Source organism: Podarcis filfolensis (genome assembly GCF_964270895.1).
Source record: "Podarcis filfolensis genome assembly, chromosome: 2".
NCBI lineage: Eukaryota > Metazoa > Chordata > Lepidosauria > Squamata > Lacertidae > Podarcis > Podarcis filfolensis.
Window position 1 is genome coordinate 104,100,582 of NC_139605.1, and position 23,707 is coordinate 104,124,288.

At 44.6% G+C, this 23,707-nt stretch overlaps 2 protein-coding genes and 2 long non-coding RNA genes across 16 annotated transcripts in view; 3 read left to right on the forward strand and 1 right to left on the reverse strand.

Annotated features, from left to right (window-relative positions):
- Positions 1-23,707, forward strand: part of LOC310755762 — a 1,619,227-nt gene that overhangs the window by 393,436 nt on the left and 1,202,084 nt on the right. The gene's annotated exons all lie outside the window — the stretch shown is intronic.
- The window catches only part of ITGA7 (integrin subunit alpha 7), a 96,902-nt gene that overhangs the window by 67,915 nt on the left and 5,280 nt on the right, over positions 1-23,707 (reverse strand). For 6 of the 13 annotated variants that reach the window (XM_083598587.1, XM_083598591.1, XM_083598590.1 and 3 more), the window contains exons 1-3: positions 23,583-23,618; positions 22,776-22,853; positions 10,110-10,186 (exon numbers count right to left, since the gene is read on the reverse strand). In XM_083598587.1, the coding sequence (XP_083454713.1) occupies positions 10,110-10,186; positions 22,776-22,853; positions 23,583-23,603 (176 nt within the window). In that variant the 5' untranslated portion in view covers positions 23,604-23,618. Of the gene's footprint in view, positions 1-7,377; positions 7,471-9,572; positions 9,592-9,662; positions 9,955-10,109; positions 10,187-17,295; positions 17,391-22,775; positions 22,854-23,582; positions 23,619-23,707 lie in introns of those variants that run through there. The other 7 variants (XM_083598583.1, XM_083598586.1, XM_083598577.1 and 4 more) reach the window with 5 other exon arrangements.
- Positions 1-23,707, forward strand: part of LOC310755775 — a 332,521-nt gene that overhangs the window by 57,120 nt on the left and 251,694 nt on the right. The gene's annotated exons all lie outside the window — the stretch shown is intronic.
- Positions 9,734-21,207, forward strand: BLOC1S1 (biogenesis of lysosomal organelles complex 1 subunit 1). Its single transcript, XM_083599054.1, has 4 exons — positions 9,734-9,876; positions 11,573-11,645; positions 18,885-19,017; positions 20,723-21,207. Exons 1-4 carry the CDS (start codon positions 9,816-9,818, stop codon positions 20,831-20,833), a joined length of 378 nt encoding a protein of 125 aa, XP_083455180.1. The 5' UTR covers positions 9,734-9,815; the 3' UTR covers positions 20,834-21,207.

A 23,707-nucleotide genomic window follows, 5' to 3' on the forward strand; every position in this document is an offset into this window, starting at 1 on the left:
GTAGCCGAGTAAGATTGTCTTCCATAAACATGGTTTTAACAATGAGTCCGTAAGTGACTGTGGAGGCCAATCCACACGTCCTTCCACAGTGGGGATATTGGTTTCCGGGTGGGAGCTGATCACTGTGAGGGTTTGCCAAGCATGCCTTCCTCTTAGCATGTTTCTCCCTTGCATCCTGAGTTTGAGTGTCTTCAAAGCCCACGACAACTTTGGTAAAGGATGTTCTCCAACTGGAGCACTCGCAGGTCAGTGTTTCCCAGTTGTCAGTGTTTATATTACATTTTTAAAGATTTGCCTTGAGACAGTCTTTAAACTTCTTTTGTTGACCACCAGCATTACGCTTTCCATTTTTAAGTTCAGAATAGAGTAGTTGCTTTGGAAGACAATCATCAGGCTTCCGCACAACATGACCAGTCCAATGAAGTTGATGTTGAAGAATCATTGCTTCAACACTGGTGATCTTTGCTTCTTCCAGTACTCTTATATTAGTTCGCCTGTCTCCCCAAGTGATGTGCAAAATTTTTCAGAGACACCGTTGATGGAATCTTTCAAGGAGCTGGAGATGGCGTTTATAAGTGGTCCTTGTTTCACAAGCAAATAGTAAGGTTGGTAGTACAATAGCTTTGTAAACAAGCATTTTGGTTTCCCTTTGAATGTCCCGGTCCTCAAACACTCTGCACTTCAATCGGGAGAAAGCCACACTCGCAGAGTAATTTTCCTTGGCTGAGTAGGGACCATCTATGCAGTTTCCCTTTAGAATGCAAGCAGCAGAGACCAGAAACACTGAAAGCAGCTATTTCATAAACTGGAATACCCAGGGCTTGAAAAACCCCAGGTTCTTAAATGCCTATGCTCCTAAAAATTTGATACGAGAAATTGGAAACATTTCCCCAAGCCTGGGCATATATCAGTGCAAACACATGAATGACTTGCTTCAGATGTTTGTGGGTTGATCCCTGTCACTTGAGAAGCTCTGGGGATTCAGACCTGGTGAACCCCAGTTCAAAGCAACTCAGTCCAGAGATGCCCATAAACGTATTAAAGAAGAGAGACCAAGAGTCCTGTTAATTCAACCCCGGCCATGAGCCACATAACAGGAGGGAAAGCATCCATCACATTTTCCAGTACATGGGGGCTATTTTTAAACAGCTGCAAAAGCTTTAAGAGGCATTGGAGCGTTGGCAGAGGCCCCTCGTCCCTGGGAATCCAGCTCATTTGCAGGACACAGCGGTAGAAGAACAGCACAAGAGTCACAGGAACTTGGAAGTCCTCAGTCCCTCGAGATTCCTGTTCTCATTTTAGCAGGGTTGTCCTTTTCACAATTCATTTTGCAGCTTTACTAGCCAAAAAGTGGGAACCTGTCACTTAGGGGGACCCTATTCTATACTCTATCTGGTGCCCTAAATCTGCATTTATGTCCCACCTGGCTGGCTACCTCCCAGTTTTCGATATAGCTTTACACTGTCACAAGCAGGGCATAATCATTGCTGGGAATTGGGTGCTTTATTCTGAACAAAATCTGGGAACTGACCAATTCCTTCTGAAAATCCCAGGGAGTATATTTCTCGATTCCCGCAACTCACCATTTTGCGCGCGCACACACACACACACATCCATGAATAGATGCTCCATGCTATATTGGGCAGCTTGGCTCATAAGCAAAAGATTTCAGCTTGCATGCCCTTCCCACTTGGTAATATCTTTAAAATGACCCTGTCTGGGAGGATGTCATGGGTCAGATTGGATAATTATAAACAGACTCTGGAGTTAGGGAACACAGGAGAACAAACACTGTCTTTGGATCTGCAGTGTTCACTGAAACTGTTGGGCTGTAGCTGTATTTGACTGAGTGTTTGGTGACTATGAAACCTCCCCTGCAGTCATTCTGTTGGGCATTTTTCAAACTTCTAATGCCATATCCAGGCATGCAGACTCTTTATACCACACATCAGAAGCTCGTTCTAGATTTAGGCTGTGCACACACATCCATTTTCTCTGCATTCGGTGTGCTCACACTGTTAGTTTGGGAAACAGAATACACTTGACATTAGCCACAATCCATATCTATCCTACCAACTCTTATGAAATACTGGGTTTTGATGCATTTCGCCCAAAACAACTGCAATCTGAATTGGGGGGGGGGGAATTACCTAGCTGCATTTAAGCCACTAATGTTTCACAGAATTTTTAGACCACTTGGGTTTTGTTTGTTTGTTGGGTCCCTTACATTGTTTGTTTGTTTTCAAAGTATTTCTGCGAATCTGAGTTCCTCTGAGCACACTGATACCTGCCTTTTCTTACATTTCCCAGCTGGGCTGGTGCACACCATTCTTCTCCATTTTTTTTTTTAACCCCACATATTTACTCAGGTAGAATAATAAATACAACCAGGAGGTATATAAGATGAAAGGCAAGCAGGCTTAAGCTACAGGATGCTCAACAACAGATACAGTGGTACCTCGGGTTAAGTACTTAACTCGTTCCGGAGGTCCGTTCTTAACCTGAAACTGTTCTTAACCTGAAGCACCACTTTAGCTAATGGGGCCTCCAGCTATCGCTGCGCCGCCATCGTGCGATTTCTGTTCTCATCCTGAAGCAAAGTTCTTAACCCGAGGCACTATTTCTGGGTTAGCGGAGTCTGTAACCTGAAGCGTATGTAACCCGAGGTACCACTGTACAGAAAACAGGTCACTGCCGACAACACGAGAGAGACAATCAACTTTTTTTTTTACAATGTATATGTGGACAAGGGATATCTGCAGGCCATCCTGCTTCAACCAGCACCAATGAACTGGTGTTGAAATGGAGAAGCAAACTGGCGACTACTTTAAGTACCTTAGCTTTCTATTCTGAAAGGTTCCCTCCTTATCTCTCTCATAAAGTCTCTCACAACTGCAACCTCTTTTTCCAAGTTCTTCGTTATGCACTCATCATTCCATCTTACGAAATCATATTTTGTGCCCCAGCAGAATTGCCATGTTTGGTATCGGAGGATACTATACTGCAGCGGTGGTGAGTAAAGGGATTGCCTTCTAGCTGTCTCAGAATGGCCTTTTGGAAAGAACAAAAGGCATTATATAAATGCTACTTCTCCGCATTAACTCTAGATGACAGAAAGTGTGTACGTCCCTCTTGGAACGGATACAGATTTCTTTTCCTGGTGTTGTTACTTCAGAAGTGGTAGCTGGGGAGATTTTCCTTGAAATGCGAGTGCCAACTTCCAAATTAGGTTGAAGGCACTCTCGCACCACCCCACCCCATCCCGCTCTCTCTAAATTTAATTCTGAGGGAAGCTTTTTCCTTAACAACTAAGTTGGCGGCAGGGAGATAGCATCAGCTGAGCAAGGTTGCCATACGTCTGCAATTTCCCGGACATGCCTGGGATTCAGCCATCGGAAACAGCGTCCGGGTGGAAATCGCTGAAATGTCTGGGAAAATCTGGATGTATGGCAACCCATATCGGAAGCAGCGATTTCTGGGAAAAAATAGCTCTAAAACCTCAGGGTTTAGAGCTCAACAATTTTGCATTAAAAAGCTCAACAACTTTTGCATCTGGACTTTCACTTTCTGAAATATGGCAACCCTAGCTTAGAAGTAGAATTTGTCAAGTGAAAAGAATTCCTTGTTTAGAATATTCAGTAAGCTTCTGAGCCCTTTCTTGAAATTAACAAAATCTTTTTAAAAAACCTCAAACCTCCATTCATGCTGGCTTCTGTGAAACAGCCAAACTATCTGGTCAGCTTTCAACTAACTATGATGAGGAAGTTTGATGGCCATGAAGTCTTCCTTTGGTAACTCTGAGTAGCCTAGGGGAGGCTATCTGTCCTTGCCTCTTTCAAGAGGCAGTAAGGTAAAGGTAAAGGATAAAGGGACCCCTGACCATTAGGTCCAGTTGTGGCCGACTCTGGGGTTGAGGCACTCATCTTGCTTTATTGGCCGAGGGAGCCGGTGTACTGCTTCCGGGTCATGTGGCCAGCATGACTAAGCCGCTTCTGGCGAACTGGAGCAGCGCACGGAAACGCCGTTTACCTTCCCGCCGGAGTGGTACCTATTTATCTACTTGCACTTTGAGGTGCTTTCGAACTGCTAGGTTGACAGGCGCAGGGACCAAGCAACGGGAGCTCACCCCCTCGCGGGGATTCGAACTGCCGACCTTCTGATCGGCAAGTCCTAGGCTCTGTGGTTTAACCCACAGCACCACCTGCATAGGCAGTAGGTGGGGCTAAAAAGACATATAATGTAGAACAATAATGTAGAACAAGTGAGTGCCAAGGGAGCTGAGCCCACTGGTTTCTTCTTCCAAGTATATGCAAGGAAGGACAGAGCAAAAAGAAAAATTGTCCAAAGAGCCACACCTATGAATGCTTATTCCATTGGGGGGGGGGAATAACTAACCTTCACTATTTATTCCAGATAATAGCTTCCAACTATTGAGAAGTGCACATTAAAATATCAAGCAGTGAATAAATGGGAAGTCAAACACTAGAGCAGCCTTCCCCAACCTAGTGCCCTCCAGATGTTTTGGATCACAGCTCTCATCAGCCCCAACCAATGGCCAGACTGGGGCTGATGGGAGTTATAGGCCAAAATATCTGGGCTACAAATGTAGCCCAGGCCGTGGAAGGTTGTAGCAAGAGAGATCTTTGAGATGACAACCTTTCCCCCATGGTCAGAAAAGGACACCATAAACACCTGGACCTCTGGTTCTGCAGGCATCTTTGGAATAGGACAGTAACTATCTGCTTGAGCACACTGCAGACCAAGCTACTGTAAACGAACATTTATTTCCTATCTTTTTATACCACTTTTCATTTTTTTTAAAATCACCAAAGTGGTACAGAGCATGTCAAAATTAAACCAACCCCAACAGGGAACCGGTGGGTGGATCATTCATTCACCCTTGTATCTAGAGTTGCTTTAGGCGTAACTTGATCTGTTATGACCCTGGGACTCTAAAAAATCAGGCCCAGTTTCCATTCCCTTCCCTCAGTTCACAAACCCTACTATTTGATCTATCCAATGTATCTCTATCAAAGCTCAGCTTCTCAAATTATTTCCAACTCTTGTGCTCCTTCCTTCTTCCAGCTACAGATCTCATCTTTCTACAAGCGAATATTTTTCTCAACTACAGTACTAATATGGGGTAATATCAGGTGTAAGGAAGAAGAAGAGGAGTTTGGATTTGATCTCCCGCTTTATCACTACCCGAAGGAGTCTCGAAGTGGTTAACATTCTCCTTTCCCTTCCTCCCCCACAACAAACACTCTGTGAGGTGAGTGGGGCTGAGAGACTTCAGAGAAGTGTGACTAGCCCAAGGTCACCCAGCAGCTGCATGTGGAGGAGCGGGGAATTGAACCCGGTTCACCAGATTACAAGTATACCACTCTTAACCACTACACCACACTGGCTTTGGCCCTCCAGATGTTGCTGGACTACGACTCCCATCAGCCCCTGAAAACTTCCTCTCCATTCTTGATTTATACAGGCACCCTTGACACAATTCTGCCGCTAAAATCAGAACTGCTGGATAAGTGAGCAGCCCATACATTTCCCCAGAAGCTGTCACATTATCATAAAGTAGGAAGAGATTCAGTGACTGAATTAATTCAACCCCTGATGATGCAGGACATCCTAGCCTCTTATTTTTCTACACATGGATGAAAGGAAAGTGGTGCCAGCTTTTTCTCATTCCTACTTTAATGGGCATATATTGTTTCAGATCAATGGAGTCGCACAGAACAAACACCAAACATTCACAATACACCATATTTTTCTGCTTCTTTTTAGCAACCCTAAAGCAATGTTCCCATTAAGCTTCTTCCTCCAAGAAAAGATTCCACCAGTCAGTGGCCATTCCATCTGGCCATATATTTAAGTAATGTATCCGAATTTCTTTGTTTCACTTTCCTGGCTTCTGTCCCATCTTCCTTTTTCTGGTATTTCTGTTACACTGCAAATCATTCTGGCAACCACCTATCAATTTTATGCTTTGCGCAGCACCTACCAGAATGTTAAGTGCTAAATAATCTTATCAACCTGCAGAACTCAGTTGTTCCCTTGGGACTGCAATGTTCAAAGGATTCAAAATTAATTGATAAAGGGGGTTCACTGGCCAGCATTAGCTAAAGCAGCCAGTCGGCAGGCATCAAGCTACTGGGGGAATTAACCTATTTATACTCTAGCCTCTGTTATATATTTCTCTAAAGCATCCAATGCTAACTCTTGTTAAAGACTGTCAAAGAGCTGTTAGACAATGCATCATGTGCATGACCGAGACTGAAATTGTGTACATTTACAATGAAATAAGTTCCATTAGAGTTCTACTTTTGAGTAAACATGCTTAACAGTGTAAGAAGTATTGAATATCTACTTTATGTCATCAAAAATGTGAGAGGTGCCCCAGCCCCTTCCCCCAGATGTTCCTCCTTTTAATATAAACGTTATATGACTTGATATAAATTTTAACACTAGCCCAGATATCAAAGATAATAATACATCAACATAGGGCCTTTCCTTAGTCCAGGTACAAGAGTACAACCCTGTCCCTACACTTTTTTTAATACATAAAATAGGTATTCTATTCTACCTTAAGAATGTAATCCTAAGAAGACTTATCTTGGTGTAAGCTCCACTTATTGCGAGTAAATCCCAACAACCACTGACATGCGACCCCCCCCTCAAAAGGCTGCCCAGAAGAGAATGTGGCTCTCAGACTGAAAAGGGTTCCCTGCCCTGAGGATGGATTAAAATTGGGTTTGGGGAAGATAATCTAATGGCACCTGAATGCAGTGGGCAAGTAGTTAGAGGAGACAGCTGATGATGTGGAAAGAAATAAGAAAAATGGCAGGGGAAATGATAACAAAGTCGATTAACGTTAGAATCACAGAGGTGTGTTGAACAGTTAGATGAAGATGTCAAGGTGGCCATCTCCTCAGTAAACTATATGCATATGCACGTAAACCCAAGTGCAGTTCATGAAAATTTCCTCAAGATTCTCACACAGAATCTATAGCTGGGTACTATATCACAGCCACATAGATCTCAATGTATCATATCCAATTGCCCAGGCTTTATTCTTGGGACTTCTTTGTTCTTTTTATCTTTTTCCTGTTGTTGTTCTCCACCTTTTCCATTACAAATGGCAGTGTCCTCGATCCAGCCTGGAAGCAGAATTATTATTTTTATTCCAGCTCTAACTCTGATTCACACACTAATCAATCCTGTGAGATCAGATGCTGTGTCAGAGTTTGCTGACTCACCCTCCCTCTACAGTTATCGATGACAGGGCACTGCCAGCAACCCTTCATTACGATAATGTTCCTTGGTTCTCTTAGAATAGCGGCTAAGTTCATCCCTGTACCATAGCCAGCTCCTTACCGATTGCTCATTTTAGATCATCATCTTTCCAGCCCATCATAAGGTAAAAAGCAAAACATATTCTTTTTTCTTATGGTCTCTCCTAAGTGCAGGCTTAATATGCATGGGAGAGAACATGTAAAAGCAGAATAACCTGGGATAGGTTTCTTTCATATGCATGCCATATTTCCATTTTGAAGCTACTGTCCATATTCAACAAAACAGGACTCTATGTTCTATGAATGGCCAGATAAATTTTAATTTATACATCAAAATGGCAACTATCTGAAGAAAAGGAGAACTGAAATAAAAGACTTACATTCCCAGGACATAGCTTGAATTGACGAGAATGCTGCAGCACTGGCAATGAAAGGAGCCTTTGCAAGACTCTCAAAAATAACTTTGTAGAAGTTACTACACGTCTCACTATTCCAGTACGCTATTCTTTAAATATGCTTTTACACTGTCTAACAGAAGTCAAATATCTTACCGACCAAGGGATCTAGAGGCATTTTACATTAGCAAAAACTGGAGACTCACATTCAAAGAATCACTGTGGACATAGGAAAACTGTACTTACATTATAAAAATAAGCATATATAAATTGTTGTGAGCAAAAAGTATCTCATTTGTGTGCATGAAAATATGTAGTAATCCTCCAGTATGAAAGGGAATAGGGAAAATATATGCAGAAGCATGTGGAGATTCTTGCGACAAAGTAACCATGGAATGCATAAATGAATCACACAGCCCTATGTTAAAGTTGAACCCAGCTGTTTACTTTGCTGAAATAGTCTTCAGGATGTTTTTTTATGCAGGCAGGGAGTCCAGAAGGAATAAGAATGCTAGAGCACCAGCTTTGTGGTGGAATGGTGGATGATCATAGAATCGTAGAGCGGGAAGTGATCCCAGGTGCCATCTAGTCCAACCTCCTGCAATGCGGGGATCTCTGCTAAAGCATCCATGACAGATGGCCATGACGGGGGAAAGGCAGTGGCTAAGTGAGTTGTAGAACAGCAGGGCAGGGCTGGGACAGGCCCCTGCCTGAAATCCCAAAATGCTATTACCAGCTAGTGTAGACTTATCTTAGTGGTACCTTGGTTCTCGAACTTAATCTGTTCCGGAAGTCCGTTCGTCTTCAGAAACTGTTCGAAAACCAAGACACTGCTTCTGATTGGCTGTAGGAGCTTCCTGCACTCAAGCAGAAGCCCCGTCAGGCGTTCAGTTTCCAAAAAATGTTCGAAAACCGGAACACTTAGTCCTGGGTTTTTGGTGTTCAGGAGCCAATTTGTTCAACAGCTAAGCCATTCGAGAACCAAGGTACCACTGTACAGTGGTAACTCTGGTTGCAAACGGGATCCGTTCCAGAGGCCCATTCGCAACATGAGCAGAACGCAACCCGCGTCTGCGGGTTGCAATTCGCCACTTCTGCACTTCTTCTTTTTTTCTTTTCTTTTTTTTGCGCTTCTACACATGCGCGAGTGGCAAAACCCAGAAGTAACCCTTTCTGGTACTTCCGGGTCGCCGCGGGACGCAACCTGAAACAGCTCAACCTGAAGCAAATATAACATGAGGTATGACTGTACTAAACTAGATGACCTTAATGGTCTGATTCAGTATGATGATGATGATAATTTTCATATATATCCTGCCCATCTGGTTGGGTTTCCTCCAGCCACTCTGAGCGGCTTACAACATATATATATATAACACATCTTCCCTGTATTCCTATGATAAAATAGGATACAGCCATGGAGATGTTCACAGTGTTGTTTTCAGAGTATCTCGACCAACTTACCAGAGCTGCGTGACAGGCAGAAATTTGACAGGTGAAGCACCTCACCCACCCCACCCTCTTTCCCTTTTTTATATACACTATACCGTAAATCATTTTTTTTACTTTTTTCTGTTTTACACTTTAGCATATTCCTTTAAACTACCTTAAAATGTCAACGGCTTCCCTTGCCACGGTTCATTCTGCGTATCATAAATCCCTGCACATTTTACCTAAACTAAACCATTCAGTATTCCATTATTGCACCCAACAACAAAACTTGTTTACACTGCTGAATTTATGTTATAATGCTGCCAACGTTTTCAAGTGTACACAATTTTCACCCCACCCACTTTTCCAATTTCAGCTGCATCTGAATATGACCTCACTGTATACAAGTTGTACAAGTGACAATGAAGTATTTCAATTCAATCTGTTGTACCTCTGCCTATATTAAAAACGCAAAACTTCAAAGGGCGTGGCGAGATGGCGGGAGGGAGATGGTAACTATATCTCGCAGGGTTATTTATACCTATTTTCGAAATCTTGCTCCTCCAGTGACGGGAAGAGGGGAGGGGGGGAAAGAGAGCGCGCGCGCTTGGCGAGTCATGTGACGACGGCTGCAGTCATATGACGAGGAAGAGGAGCGAAGAGGACTCTCTCCCCGTGTGGCTTCTCCGCAGCCATGCTCTCCCGCTTGCTGAGGGAGCACCAGGCGAAGCAGGGCGAGAGGAAAGAGCTGCAAGGTGAGCGCGGCCTAGCGCCCCTTCCGAAGCCTCCGGGCTCGCGTAGCAGCTCGGCTGCTTCGGACGCAAAACCAAAACACCGCGGGGCCCCGGGCGCGCGGGCCTTGCTCCGAGCGTCGCCTTGGCAACCGCCCACCGCCAATGAAAACGCCCTTGCGGCAGCTGTGGGTTGTCGCTATTGGTCCAGAGGGCTGTCATTGGGGAGAAAAGGGGAGGGGAGGAGGAGTGCGTACCTGCCTGCCGTCAGGAGCCAAACGAACGGGAGTTTCCGGCGCCTCTGCTTTACTCTCTTGTGTACGTTTGAGCTCAGCTGTGAATAGGAATGTTACGCACTTTACCTACGGCATTTCGGGCCCTCCGGGTTCCCATACCCCCCCAACATTTCTCCGATGTAATAGCAACTTTCTATATTATTATTATTATTATTATTATTATTATTATTATTATTATTTACTTTTGATGCCCCCGCCACTCTGGGCGGCTTCCAACATATATTAAAACATAATAAAACATTAAACTCCCCCTTCAAATGGCTCAGGGTTCAGATAACGTCATACCCTCCAACATTTATCCGATGTAATAGGGACGTTCAATGATGATGATTATTTACTATTTATGCCGCACCCATCTGACTGGGTTGCCCCAGCCATTCTGGGCAGCCTCCAGCATATATTAAAACCTAATAAAACATTAAAAGCTTCCCTTTCAAATGGCTCAGGGTTCAGATAACTCCATACTCTGCCAGCATTTCCCCGTTGAAAATAGGAATGTCCTAAGGGAAAGCGGGACTTTCCGGGATCAAACCAGAAACAGGGACTGTTGAAAATAGGGGCACTTGGAGGGTTTTGGGTTCCCACCGTTTACTTGTAGAAATCGAGGGTTGCATTGAGCGCAGCAACCATGAAAGCCAGGAAATGGGGAGTTGTGGAGCAAGGTTTGGTGGAGAACATGTGGCTTCCTAGATGCTGAGGGAAGCGTTTTGGATTGCCTAGGCCCAAAAAAGTGTTTTTCCACTTGGGCATCTCTTCGCGTTGGCGCTCTGCCACTTTATCTGTTGGGTGGCTTGTTGCTGTTGGACCACAACTTCCATCACCCACTGGCAGCTTAGCTAATGCTCGGGGCTGATGGGCGTTGTAGTCCAACAACAAGTGTAGACCAACCCGAGGTTGAAGAGCACTGCCAGACTCATTTTTTAAAAGGCTCCTTCTGATTATTCTGCCTCAGTGTCCCCCTTCCAGCACACTGTCAAATTAGTAGGAAGGATATGGATGCACAAATATAAGTTCGTGCACACATTTAAGGCTCGTCCACACTCCTGTGTGTCCTCTGCTAAGAAAGCACAGGCCAGATTGGTTTGCCGCTTGCCACACTCCTTTCCCAGGGAAAATCTGCTCTTAAGCTTTAAATCGGAACAAATTGTTTGCTCCAATTGAGTGCTAAATAGCGAGTTGGGGGGGGGCACAGTGGAGATGTTGAAAAGCCCTCAGTGTTTGCTTAGGGGAGTGGAGATGAAAATACCAAACTTGGAAGAAAAGGCAGCAGCACATGCATGTTTGACGATCTAGTTCCGGCATTATGAGGACAAGTTGCATGAAGCAAACAAAGCGTTGATACATCTTCAATTTGTGCCCCTCCCGCAAAACGTATAGACATTTTGAGATAACACTAAAGAGGCCTCTGCTTCCCCTCTCTCTAGAACGGCGGAGGCGAGAGGCCATTGCTGCAGCCACTTGCTTAACCGAAGCCCTGGTTGACCACTTGAACATTGGGTAAGCGGTACTGAGTAATGATGGCTCCTACAAATCTTTGGTTAATAGTACCACATACGTGGATGTTACCCATTTCGGCGTGTGAGCTGTTTTCCACCTTTAGGCTGCTAAATTGCTCCCTAACAAGGAAATGTCAACTGAGAACCTGCATAGTAGTGGGGGACAGTCATGACTCGGTAGAAGTTCCAGCTGGTGCAGAATGCAGCAGCTGGACTGCGGACAGCAATAAATGGCTCACGGCTTGTGATACCATTGCTAAAACATCTGCACTGGTCATGTTCAAGGTTCTTGTGTTTATATGCAAAGCCCTGAAAAACGTGGGTCCAGGATACCTTAAGCCCAGCTCAATCGCAGATGATGGTACACTTTCTATTGAATTCATATCTTTCAAAAAAGAACGACGCAGGCTCCATTCATAGGCTATTAGTTTCCCTTCCATGTTGAACACCTAACTGGCCTGCCCTAGGAGTTGGGCATTTCATGTTGCCAGCCCCATATTGTGGAACAATCCTCCAGCCCAGATTCTAGCTAGCATCCTTGCTTTTTTACTTTCAGGCATCTCTTGAAGACTTTTTAATGTTGGCAGGCCATGTCTTGTGGCAGTGAATTTCATAGTTTAACTAGACGTCATGTGAAGAACTACTCCCTTTGATCTATCCTGAAACTCCCCATCACTCAACTTCATCAGATGACTCCTGGTTCTAGTATTACAAAGCATGTTGCTCTCCACAGCATGAATAATTGCATAAAACTCTCACATCCCTCCATAGTCACCTTTCCCCACTCCTAAAGAGGCCCCAAACATTTTATCCTTTCCTTGTAGGGAAGTTGCTGCAGTCCTCGGGTCCCTTTGGCTGCCATTTTCTGTACTTTTTCAGTTCTATAATATCCTTTTTGAGTACCGCAGCCAGATCTATACACAACATTCCAAGTGTGGTTGCATCATAAAATTGTATAACGGCATTTCGATCTTGGCAGTTTTATTTTTCCTTTCATAATGATCATACATCATCTTGGTACACTTCTTTAAGTTGCTTAGAGCTGAATATTGAAGACCGGACTAGAGAGTTCCTGTGTCTGCTGAAGTAGCTTTCCAGTTCCTTTAATTTTTGCCTTAGCTGATACCTCCATATTGCTCAGCAAAGCAATTTGCCTTAGCCTGAGAAAGTTTGATATGATTGGGAGAATATTAGCTTTACAAACCTAAGTTTCTAGCCTGCGGAGTTGACTGTAAAGGTTTTGGAAGAGTGACTTAAGATCCACAAAGCAGAAGGAATAATTGCCAGGAATAATGGCTGAAAAACACCCTAAGGCAAGAGCTTTTTACGTCAGCAAAGTATAACATGCTAATTAGAAGGGCATTCTTTCTTAATTTTGGTCAGCTAAGCTCTTTGTGGTCCATGTTGCGTTTTAAAGTTGTTCTCCCCTATTAAATAAAACAATATTCAGTGGACAGAAGGGCCACTAACCCTATGCCTTATCCAAGCTGCAGACCTGCCTCTCACTGCCATGAAAAGTGGAAGTTGCTGCATTTCTATAGCATGACCTATTATCGCCTTGACAAGTGGTGTCCAGTCTCTGCTCTTGGCGCCATCCAGCTCTGTGGTTAGCTGATGAGAAGTCTCTGCTGCTTCATTCTTCTGGCCCACACTTCCCTAGGGGTTTTTGGCAGCATTGCTAAGTCTGTATTGATTGTTTAGAATGGGAGAGACCACATGGCTACCCTTGCTTTGCTCTTTCCCAAGGATATTGCCACACAGTGTAGATTGGAGGGGAACACAGAAAAGAAGGTCTATTAAGAAGTAGCAACGTACGTGTTAAAACAAATCTGAAGTAAGCTTTCAGGCGTCACTACTTCTGCACAGAAAGCATGCCTCCTGTTCACCTTCCTGCTTCTTGCCTGCTATTTTAAAGCAGGGATTACTTCACTGTTCCCAAACACTTGCTGTATTTAGCTGCCCTGGGAGAGTTACTTGGATTCCAGCTGCATGACTTCCAGGGCTGGTGGGATAGTGGGGAAACAACATCTCTGCTTTGACCAGTCAAGCTTCTTGAGTCTGTCACAGTTCAGATGCTAGAAGGCAATGTGAGGTTAAAACCCAACGCTGCCATTTTCATTGTCACCTTGCAAAATGTATGCGGACAAGACCATTTGTTATGGTATCCTGATCTTTTCCCCCTCACAGAGAACAGCAATTTTGAAAGCTTGGCCATAATAGGGGCTGCTATTTGTATGTGGGCTTAATAGAATGCAGAATTAAAGGCGCCCAGCCTCATGACATGGGTACATAACCTCCTGAGTTGTAATTGCTTGAGTAATCCTTTCTTCGAAATTCAATCTAGGAAATTTCCATTGATATAAAAATATTTTCCATTATTTTCCATACTCAACTACATTGTGTTTATACAGTAAATTGTAGTTTGAAGAAATATAGTTCTCCATGCTCCGTGCTTATTAAAGATGGAATGGTGCATTTCTGTTGTTCTTTTGTCAGTTGCCATGCTAAAAACATTCCTCGCTTGGTAGCTTTTTCAAAACATCTCTTGTTTTAAGGAGGCAAAGGATTTTTCTGCCCTGTATATGTACATGAATCCAGCGCTAACTCAGAAATAGTACCTCGGGTTAAGAACTTTGCTTCAGGATGAGAACAGAAATCGTGCTCTGGCAGCGGGAGGCCCCATTAGCTAAAGTGGTGCTTCAAGTTAAGAACAGTTTCAGGTTAAGAACGGACCTCCGGAACGAATTAGGTACTTAACCTGAGGTACCACTGTACTGTGATGAAAACAGCAAGCTGCTCCCTCCTGTTGTCATTTCTAGCTGCTAAAATACTAAAATGGTCCTCTTTAAAAACATCCCACAATACTAAACCTGTATTGTCCTTAATTTATAATACATTATATCCTTAATTTTTGGTGGGTCAAGTCTTCTTAACTGTCACTCCAGCTTTTCATGTAATGACTTAATTTTCTTCCATCTAAGAAATGTTATAATTCCCATCTCTGTGGAAAATATTTTTTTTCAAAGGGATATCAGGCGAGAAAAAACTCATAATTGATTCTCAAATGTGATTAATGTATCTGCATTGGAAAGGAGAGGGGGGACCTCCAAGCATCCTAGACTGGCCACCTTGTGCTGACCTTTGTTGATCTTCTGTCAGCATTGGACCAATATTCTTGCTGACCTCATGTCTTCACTTCCTTTCTCCCATCTTTCTGCCTCCCTCACGAGAGCAGACATACTTGGAACTCTCTTTTGAGATGCAAGAACAAGCATAGCTTATTGCATCTCCACATGTATTTCCAACAATAAATATTAGCTTACTTATTTTCGGAAAGCCAGAGCCTCAGTGTGATTGTATCCAGAGTAAAGTGTACTCCTCAAATGGGGATTCTGTTTCAGCCCACCTTTTGACAGGGTTCAACTCCCGATGCTAAAATGCAGCCTGTGGGGTTGGCCACTTTTGCAGCAGCAGGAGCATCACACAAGTAGAATTCTGCTCATAGAAGCTCTAGATCCAGGCAAATGTGTCCAACCCTGCTGCCCTATCCTGATTGAAGCACGGACACATACAAGAATCTAAATACTCTTTAACTATCACTTAGCTTTCCTTACTGTGTTTATTTGGAGTATTTGTACCCCTCTCTTCAGCCAAAAAGGCTCCAGGAGCAGCTTACATACAACCAATTAAAACAAGCCAGCCCCTGCTCACAAGCTTACAATCTAATCTTCAAACACTTCCTTCAATTCCCCCAAAAGTATTTAATATAATTAACACACTTTATTACACACACAAAATATTTCCTCACTATAGAGCTTAGTAACAAGATACAAATCTTGTTGAATAACAGGAGACTTTTGTAAACGTGTTTGACCAGGTGAGTTAGACTGTTCGCATTTGTAAGTTGAAAATGTGTGCAATGAAGTGTTTGATGACAAGCCTCTCTCTAGGACAATACCAAGAAACGTTGGTCCCTATTTTCGACTGATTCACTACTTGCACAAGAATCATTGCTGTGCCATATGCCAGATTTAACCCGGATCTTCTGCCAAATATATGTGCCATTGTGACAATTCAACCAAATATATACAGTTGAGTAAGAAAAGAAAGGGACACGGGTGGCGCTGTGGGTTAAACCACAGAGCCTAGGACTTGCTGAGCAGAAGGTTGGCGGTTTGAATTCCCGCGACGGGATGAGCTCCCGTTGCTCGGTCCCTGCTCCTGCCAACCTAGCAGTTCGAAAGCACGTCAAAGTGCAAGTAGATAAATAGGTACCGCTCCGGCGAGAAGGTAAACGGTGTTTCCGTGTGCTGCTCTGGTTTGACACAAGCGGCTGAGTCATGCTAGCCACATGATCCGGAAGCTGTCTGCGGACAAATGCTGGCTCCCTCAGCCCATAGAGCGAGATGAGCGCCGCAACCCCAGAGTCGGTCATGACTGGACCTAAAGTTCAGGGGTACCTTTACCTTTAAGAAAAGAAAACACATTAACTTAATTCAGAAGTTTCCCCCCCAGAAAATATATCCCCTTACAAAATACAAAAAGAATTAGTTCACTGAAGAACATTTTTAAATGATTTAACAAGGACTATTAAAAGACTTCATTAATTGCCTAGTTCATTAAAGACAGGAACTTAGTGGATTACAATAGTTCATTGAAGGCTAGGGAAGTATTCTCAAAAGAATACCTCAGATTAAGCAGCAGAATCTCAAATAAACGCCTATTTGATTAAAGAAGGGACTGGATCAGAACGCAGTAAATAATTCATTAAAAACTACTGAAACTTAATTGACCCACTTCATTAGGCAGGAATAAATGAGAACATCATTTCATGAAGGGATGTTAAAGACTTACTCGGAGAATGGTGTAGATGAAATTCCTGTCAAACACTAAATGCATTAATAGGGATATATATAATTCATATAAGCCAATTTAGGTGGGTTTTTTCTACTACATGAACAAATAGTGCATCATTCAGGAACCTGTTCCATCCAACTAAGGCAGGTGTGGGGGACATTTTTGGTTCCATAGGCCAGATCCTTATTAGGATCAGCCTCACGGGTCCAAACTTGACAGTTGGGCGGGGCTGCCCAGCTGTCAGTCACATGACACTATTATTGACAGTCACATGATTGACAGCCGGGCTATCCTGCCCATCTGTCAAAATCCCTCGCGTGGGATTCCCAAGCACCCGACAGCCACTGACCATAGAGCTGGCGAAGTGCTTCCTTCTCCTCTCCCCTGGGAAAGACAGTAATAGCCCAGCACCTGGCATCATAAACAGCATACGGCTGGATGAGTCAAAACCAGCAGCCAAAAGTTTCTGTGAGGGTTTCTCCTATTCTTTCAAGCTTCCTTTGCCTTTATAGCAAGTGTTCTTCGCTGTCTTATGTAGTCAGTTTACTTATTAAGCTAGTCAGGGTATAAAACCGTTTCATCTGCTTCACTTGGATATCTCAAGTTACCTCGTTAAAGTTGTCATAAAACAGTATGTAATCAGGACGGGCAAATTTGCCCTCCCAGTTTCCGTTCCAAGGGTGATATTTATATGGCAGAAGAGAGCTCCAACAGCTCTTCCAGCTCCCCAAAGGTGGGCTTATTTGTCTGCCTTTCCACAGTGACATGGTGCTTCACTTTCTTTTACCTCTTACCAAGCAAGAGACATTCATTTTCAAGACAGGTGCTGGCTGGACACAGCGACTTGCATCTTGCTGGTCCTGTGGAGCAAGGTCCTACACATTGCACCCTGTGTATGAATTTTGGAGAACACAAAATCAAACTGACATTGATAAAACCAAATAGAGGACTGTACTTGTGACTTATGACAAACCTAGACAGCATCTTAAAAAGCAGAGACATCACCTTGCCAACAAAGGTCCGTATAGTTAAAGCTATGGTTTTCCCAGTAGTGATGTATGGAAGTGAGAGCTGGACCATCAAGAAGGCTGATCACCGAAGAATTGATGCTTTTGAATTATGGTGCTGGAGGAGACTCTTGAGAGTCCCATGGACTGCAAGAAGATCCAACCTCTCCATTCTGAAGTAAATCAACCCTGAGTGCTCACTGGAAGGACAGATCCTGAAGCTGAGGCTCCAATACTTTGGCCACCTCATGAGAAGAGAAGACTCCCTGGAAAAGACCCTGATGTTAGGAAAGATGGAGGGCACAAGGAGAAGGGGACAACAGAGGACGAGATGGTTGGATAGTGTTCTCGAAGTTACCAGCATGAGTTTGACCAAACTGCGGAGGCAGTGGAAGACAGGAGTGCCTGGCGTGCTCTGGTCCATGGGGTCACGAAGAGTCGGACACGACTAAACAACAACAACTTGTGACTTCCCGATCCCATGCCAGTTGCTTATGGCAAAAATGACTTCTGCTGCTCCAACAGAGGCCTGGGTTTTATGTCCACTTTTGGCAATAAATCAATTTCTCTTGGCTTGTAATTGAAACAGGGCAGGATGAGGGGTGTTGGCACTCCAGTGTTCTGTTTTTAACTAGATGTATTACTCATCCATCCATTTCCCCACCCCACATATGGCTATTAAAGCATACAAAGTAGTTCAGGTAGTGCCTCATGAGCCAGTAATTTCAAAAAAAAGTTTGGATGTCAAACTTACAAGTTGCATAGAACCATTCTTCAGGCGGGAAAATCAGTATTGTTTTCTGAAAGTGTTCTGGAAGCATGGAAGCTTGCCACCCTGAAACGCACGCAATCGACCCAATTGAATCTGAATTGCTTTAGATCCCGTTATCTCTTCCTATAACAGCAGCACAGCAACATATCTTGAAACTACCATGGCGGCCCGCAGTCTCCCCACTCTGGCCACACCCTTACTGTTTTGTGGGGGTAACTGACCTGCCCTTCCCTGTTACCCACCCTTGTTTGGGCGATTTATTCTTCTCCCTTGGTGAGGAAAATCATTGCCCAGCCCTTCACCTGCCTTTCCCTCGGCCATGATAGGTTCCAGATGTTCCCAGTGCTGCATAATGATTGCCAGATGTTGCTGAGCCGTTAAATCCTCTACAGCTTGGGAACTTACCCAGCTGCAGACTCCCAGCGCCTGCCTCTGCCCCTGGGGTTAGCTCGCTCCGAGCTGGGAAGCCACTCGGAATGGCGAAGAGCCGAGCAGAAAACGCAGCGATGGAGGGATTGGCAAAGAGAAAGATCCTCTGTTTCCCTCCCCTACTTGTCTTAATTAATCGCTGAGCCTCTCTCTCTCTCTCCCTCTCCCACTCTAGGGTGGCGCAGGCCTATGTGAACCAAAGGAAGCTCGACCACGAAGTGAAGACATTGCAGATCCAGGCTGCCCAGTTTGCCAAACAGACCGGCCAGTGGATCAGCATGGTGGAAAACTTCAATCAGGCCCTGAAGGTCGGTGGGATAGCTGCTCCTACGGGGGAGGCACATATCTTGCACAGTAACCTCAAGATTAGCCTCAAAGTTACAACAGGGCTCGATGGGTGATGGGAGGTGAGGATTGGGGATGGGGAAGCATGGCTGGGTTTGCGCAGAGAACAAGGGAGAGAAAGGGGCTCGTGGGCAATAAAGGAGAATGGATTGGGGCAGGCTTTGGTGTATGCCAGAACAATTGAAGTAATAACAAATTAGCCCTTGAGTATTGCGGCTTGCTGAGTAGTCGCAGTTTGTCCCCGACATCTGAGGCAGTAGGTGATCATAGAATCAGAGTTGGAAGGGACCCTGAAGGTCATATGGTCCAATCCCCTGCGATGCAGGAATCTCAAATAAATGGCTCAGTTGGTTAGAGCGTGGTGCTGATAATTGCCAAGGCTGCAGGTTCAATCCCCATATAGGACAACTGCGCATTCCTGCATTTCAGGTGCTTTGACTAGATGATCCTTGGGGTCCCTTCCAATGCTATGTTTCTGAAGCCTCCATGACAGGTGGCCATCCAGCCTCTGCTTAAAAACCTCCAAGGAAGGAGAGCCCACCACTTTCCAAGGGAGTCCATTCCTCTTGCTGTCAGAAAGTTATTCCTGATTGTCCGAGAGGGATGCCGCAGTGTATTGAGCCTATACCTGCGAGGGAGAACATGAAAGGATGCATGGGGAAGCAGAGAATGAGAAAACACCTGGTTGGAATTAAGGAGGGTGAGACACGTTGGGGAAACCCAAGAGCCTGCATATTCCAATTCACAGCTTTTGTGCCGAAACAATATAGACTCCCTGATTATAGGATTCTAGTCACGGAGCACACTTTGTGCTGCTTCCAGTTGTAGGTGCTCCTGACAATAATCAGTTGGAGAGCTCCACCTGCTGGGCATGGGGCTGCCCATGTTATCAACTCGGCAAGAGAGACAAAATAATCAGAATATGTTATCCCCACAAAATTGTATATATGTGTGAAATTTGTATCTGGTACAGTTTTCCACCCTAAATGTTGCATGGAGAAATTTATTTAAAGCTGCCATATAGAGCTGTTTAAAAACCCACAATATATAGCTGTAGTGTCTTGTGGAATTGTTCTCAAAGATAATAGTATAACGTTCTGGGACATTAATTGGAAGTGTTAGCATGTCTGGTCATGCCTGATCCTGGCAGAGACTGCTAGTATATGTAGTTCTTCTTCTGTACCTTAGTTAGCCATTTCATCTATTGAAATAAAGTCGCAAGCAATTGAAATTATTGAAAGTTGCTTGTGAACGGTAATTCTTAATACGGTGCTGTCAATTTACATGGCATTTTGCAAAGTAGTATAAGCAAGAGAGATGAGTCTCTGTCCCAGTGAGACCACAGTCTTTTTGTCTGTAGTGTAGGAGACAACAAGGATAAACTTGGGCAAATGCGTTAAGCTTGATGGAAAAAGTGAGGGCTTCAAGGAGGAATTTGGAGAAAGAAAAAGGCTGCATAAAGAGGAAGGAACCAAAGGAGGATCGCAGAGAAGTTAGGCCAAATCAGAGAACTCAAACTGTACACAGTGTGCTTTCAACTCACCTGAAATCTTCCTGCCCTAACTGGGTGTCTGGGAGTAAGATTGAGGGCAGGTGGAGAAACAGGGTGCATGCCGTTTGATACGCAAAGAGATGAGTGTTTTGACTGTGACTTCTTCTTTCCGGCAGGAGATTGGCGACGTGGAAAACTGGGCACGTAGCATTGAAATGGACATGCGGACCATTGCCACGGCCCTAGAGTACGTTTACAAAGGGCAGCTGCAGCCATCCACCTCCTGAAATGGACACCTTTCCTTCTTGGACCCCCTTCCCTCGCTCCATGCAGCCAGCAGCGTGGGGGCGCAAGTAAAGAAATGGCAAATCCCTTGTCTGCCAGCCCTTATTAAATGGTCAGCGGCTGCCTTTTTGCAGCAGCGGGCGAGATCTGCCCTTGCCCAGCCAGCGACTGAAAGGCACGTTGGCCTGTGTGTGTCACTGCTGAATGAGTGGTAGTGGTATCTGGCTCTGGGGAATTAAAAACAAACCAGTATTGATTCAGAAGAAACACAACACACACACAATGAAAGGTGGAGAAGGGGTTGTGCAGACCAGCTTTTACCTCTCGCTGTGACAAAGCTAGAAAGAACGGAATAAAAACGAATGGTTTAAACGCATGTTGAGTGTTGGCATGAATCACTAAAGGGAGCTCAGCGTGTGTCCTGGCTGCATCTGCTGCCCAGGCCCATCTTGGGGAGGAGAAGCAAAGATGGTATCCTGGCTCCCCTTATCCAAACAGGCAACCTTACAGAGACTTGAGTACTTCAGTGTAGGTTTGGCTCAGTGCCCAGTATGTCTCCCAGCCTGGCCTCCTCATCCTCTTTAGTTTTTAAATCCTTCTCTGAAGGTCCTTTTCATGCCTTAACAAAGGAACCCTTCTCCAGCTAGTTTTGTCCTAATCTACTGTGATTCAACATGCAGAGCCTGCTTGTTAGGGTGTGTGTGTAATGGAATGAGAAGAGGGGTTAAGCCCCCCAAGTTCCGGCCTCCCTTCCCTTCCCCCTCCCCACCAGCCAACCTTGCCGCACAGGAGACAGAATCTTCTATAAAAGGCCAAGGAAGGCAAAGTCCTTGACATCTCATACCCCTCCTACTCTTTCTGTGAGATGTGTTACTATTCAGTCTCTTCAATCCCACTGACCTCTTAAAAGTAGATTTCATAACTGTAGTGATGGGAGCTCTTGAATCAACAATGCCTTTTCATTACGTTCCTTCCAAGCAAGTCCACTGATCACAAGACTTGGGGCAGAGCTTAGGCATGGGATCCTAGCTTCCAACGCACTCCTTTATCCTGTGCGCTTGGATACTTTCTCATCCCCGGTCTCAATGGCAGGTTCCCCCTTGGACTTAGGAGGCTCTGTCCCACTTTAAAGCCGAGAAGGTGCAGCATCCGACATTTCCTCCAAGTTGCTTAGGATTCCCAGCTGAAGGATGTCCACACATGGAAGCAGCTTTCATGCGAGCGGGAAATGCTTAACGCTCATCGCTACACTGCTTTCCACGCTGCATGCTTGGATGCTGGTGGTGTTCTTTTGTTTTCAGTCAGCCCTCCTGCCATATTTACACCCCCACCACATGTGAACATAATTCCCTGTTTCCTGGCATCCCCTCCAACATAACACCGATATTCCTTGTTTATTTGGTTTAATTTGACTGGTGTTAAATACCATCTCCAAATTAATTTATAATAATTTTCTTTTATTCTTATAGGCAACATTTTCAGTGTAAGATTCTCCCATATTTCCCCCAAGCTTTGACTATCTCTCTGCCCTGTTGTCTCCTTTCCCCACACCTCTTAATTTGTCTTCTTGATCCTCCATTTCTACTAATATTTTATAAATTTCACTGGTAGACAGCCCTCTTGCCAGAGTTCTCAGGGCAGTATACAAACAATACCATAAAATGCAACTCACAGCTCGTTCACAAAATGGCAGTGGACAGGGGCCACCCAGCCATCTCCAGTCCAAAGGCCACACACAACATAACAGGCTATATTCAGCCAGGACCCATTGAAATTAATGAACCTAAGTTAGACACGGCTGCTGACTTCAGCGGTTCTACTCTTGAGTAACAATTGTATTGATTACCACCCTATGTTTTCTTAAAAACTGAAGTCCAAAAGACGTCAACAAGTGGGGGCATGCAAACTTATCTCAGTCCCATAAACAAGGTAACTATGACTTACCACTGAGTGTGCTACAGATGCAGCAGATCTTGAGATGCTGTTCGCAATGGGTGCAGCGTGGTGGACACTTGAACTTCCCTAAGGAAAGGTGGGATACAAAATACTTTAAATAAACTTCAGATGTGCATCTGATTTACCCTGACGTGATTAAATTATGAAAGGATTTTTCAGTATCAGCTCTCCTCTTACCACACCCTCTGGTTGTTTTCCCTTCTCAAGAGTTTTATTGTATGTTTTATGTTGTGCATTGCCTCGGGCAGCTTTTAAGAAAAAGAAAATTTCACATAAATGAAATTGTTTTTAACAAATAGTCTTGTTCCACCCCGAGCATGGTCCGTGAGGACGGGTTTCAAGGAAATGCAACTCTTGTATCCTTGTATCGGCTTCTTCATCATAGCCCAGCCCTTTAGGTCTAAGATTTGTCCGATTCCTCAGTACACAGCTCCTGAGAGATTTAACTGGAATTCAGCTGAGTGGAGGTTAACCGGGCAGATTGCTTTGCAGCTGCATCAAGGGTTAATGCTGGGGCTGTGTCCCTGCCCCTTAGCGTCCCCCGGGAAGCTGATTGGCGAAGGCTCTGGCTTCTTGCCCTCCTGGACTTTGGCTAGGAGCAGAACTCTTGTCCGCTCTGTGCAGCAGAAGCCAAGCAGGGTAAATAGTCCTAGACCCAGCAGAGACTAGCTGCTGCTTCTGCCGCTGGAGTCTGCCAAGTTTATCAACAGCTGCATCTGGTGAGAAGGTAAGGACAATGGGTGGGCGGGGTGGTATTGCACTCCACCTAAGTCCCAGGAACTTAACGGAACAAACCTGAACCATCTTCCTCTTCATGGCTGCAACCCTGTGAATGGCAAGGTGTGCCGCTGATCAGTCCATCTTGCAGTTGAGGAAGCTGGGAGGGGGGTGTCTAACGGGAAGAGCTGAAATCCGAGTGT

Bases quoted from the DNA above. Each gene is read 5' to 3' on its own strand.
- BLOC1S1 (XM_083599054.1), top strand. From the start codon at position 9,816: ATGCTCTCCCGCTTGCTGAGGGAGCACCAGGCGAAGCAGGGCGAGAGG. The intron at 9,877-11,572 runs GTGAGCGCGGCC...CCCTCTCTCTAG, and splicing joins CGAGAGGAAAGAGCTGCAAG to AACGGCGGAGGCGAGAGGCC. The intron at 19,018-20,722 runs GTCGGTGGGATA...TCTTTCCGGCAG, and splicing joins ACTTCAATCAGGCCCTGAAG to GAGATTGGCGACGTGGAAAA.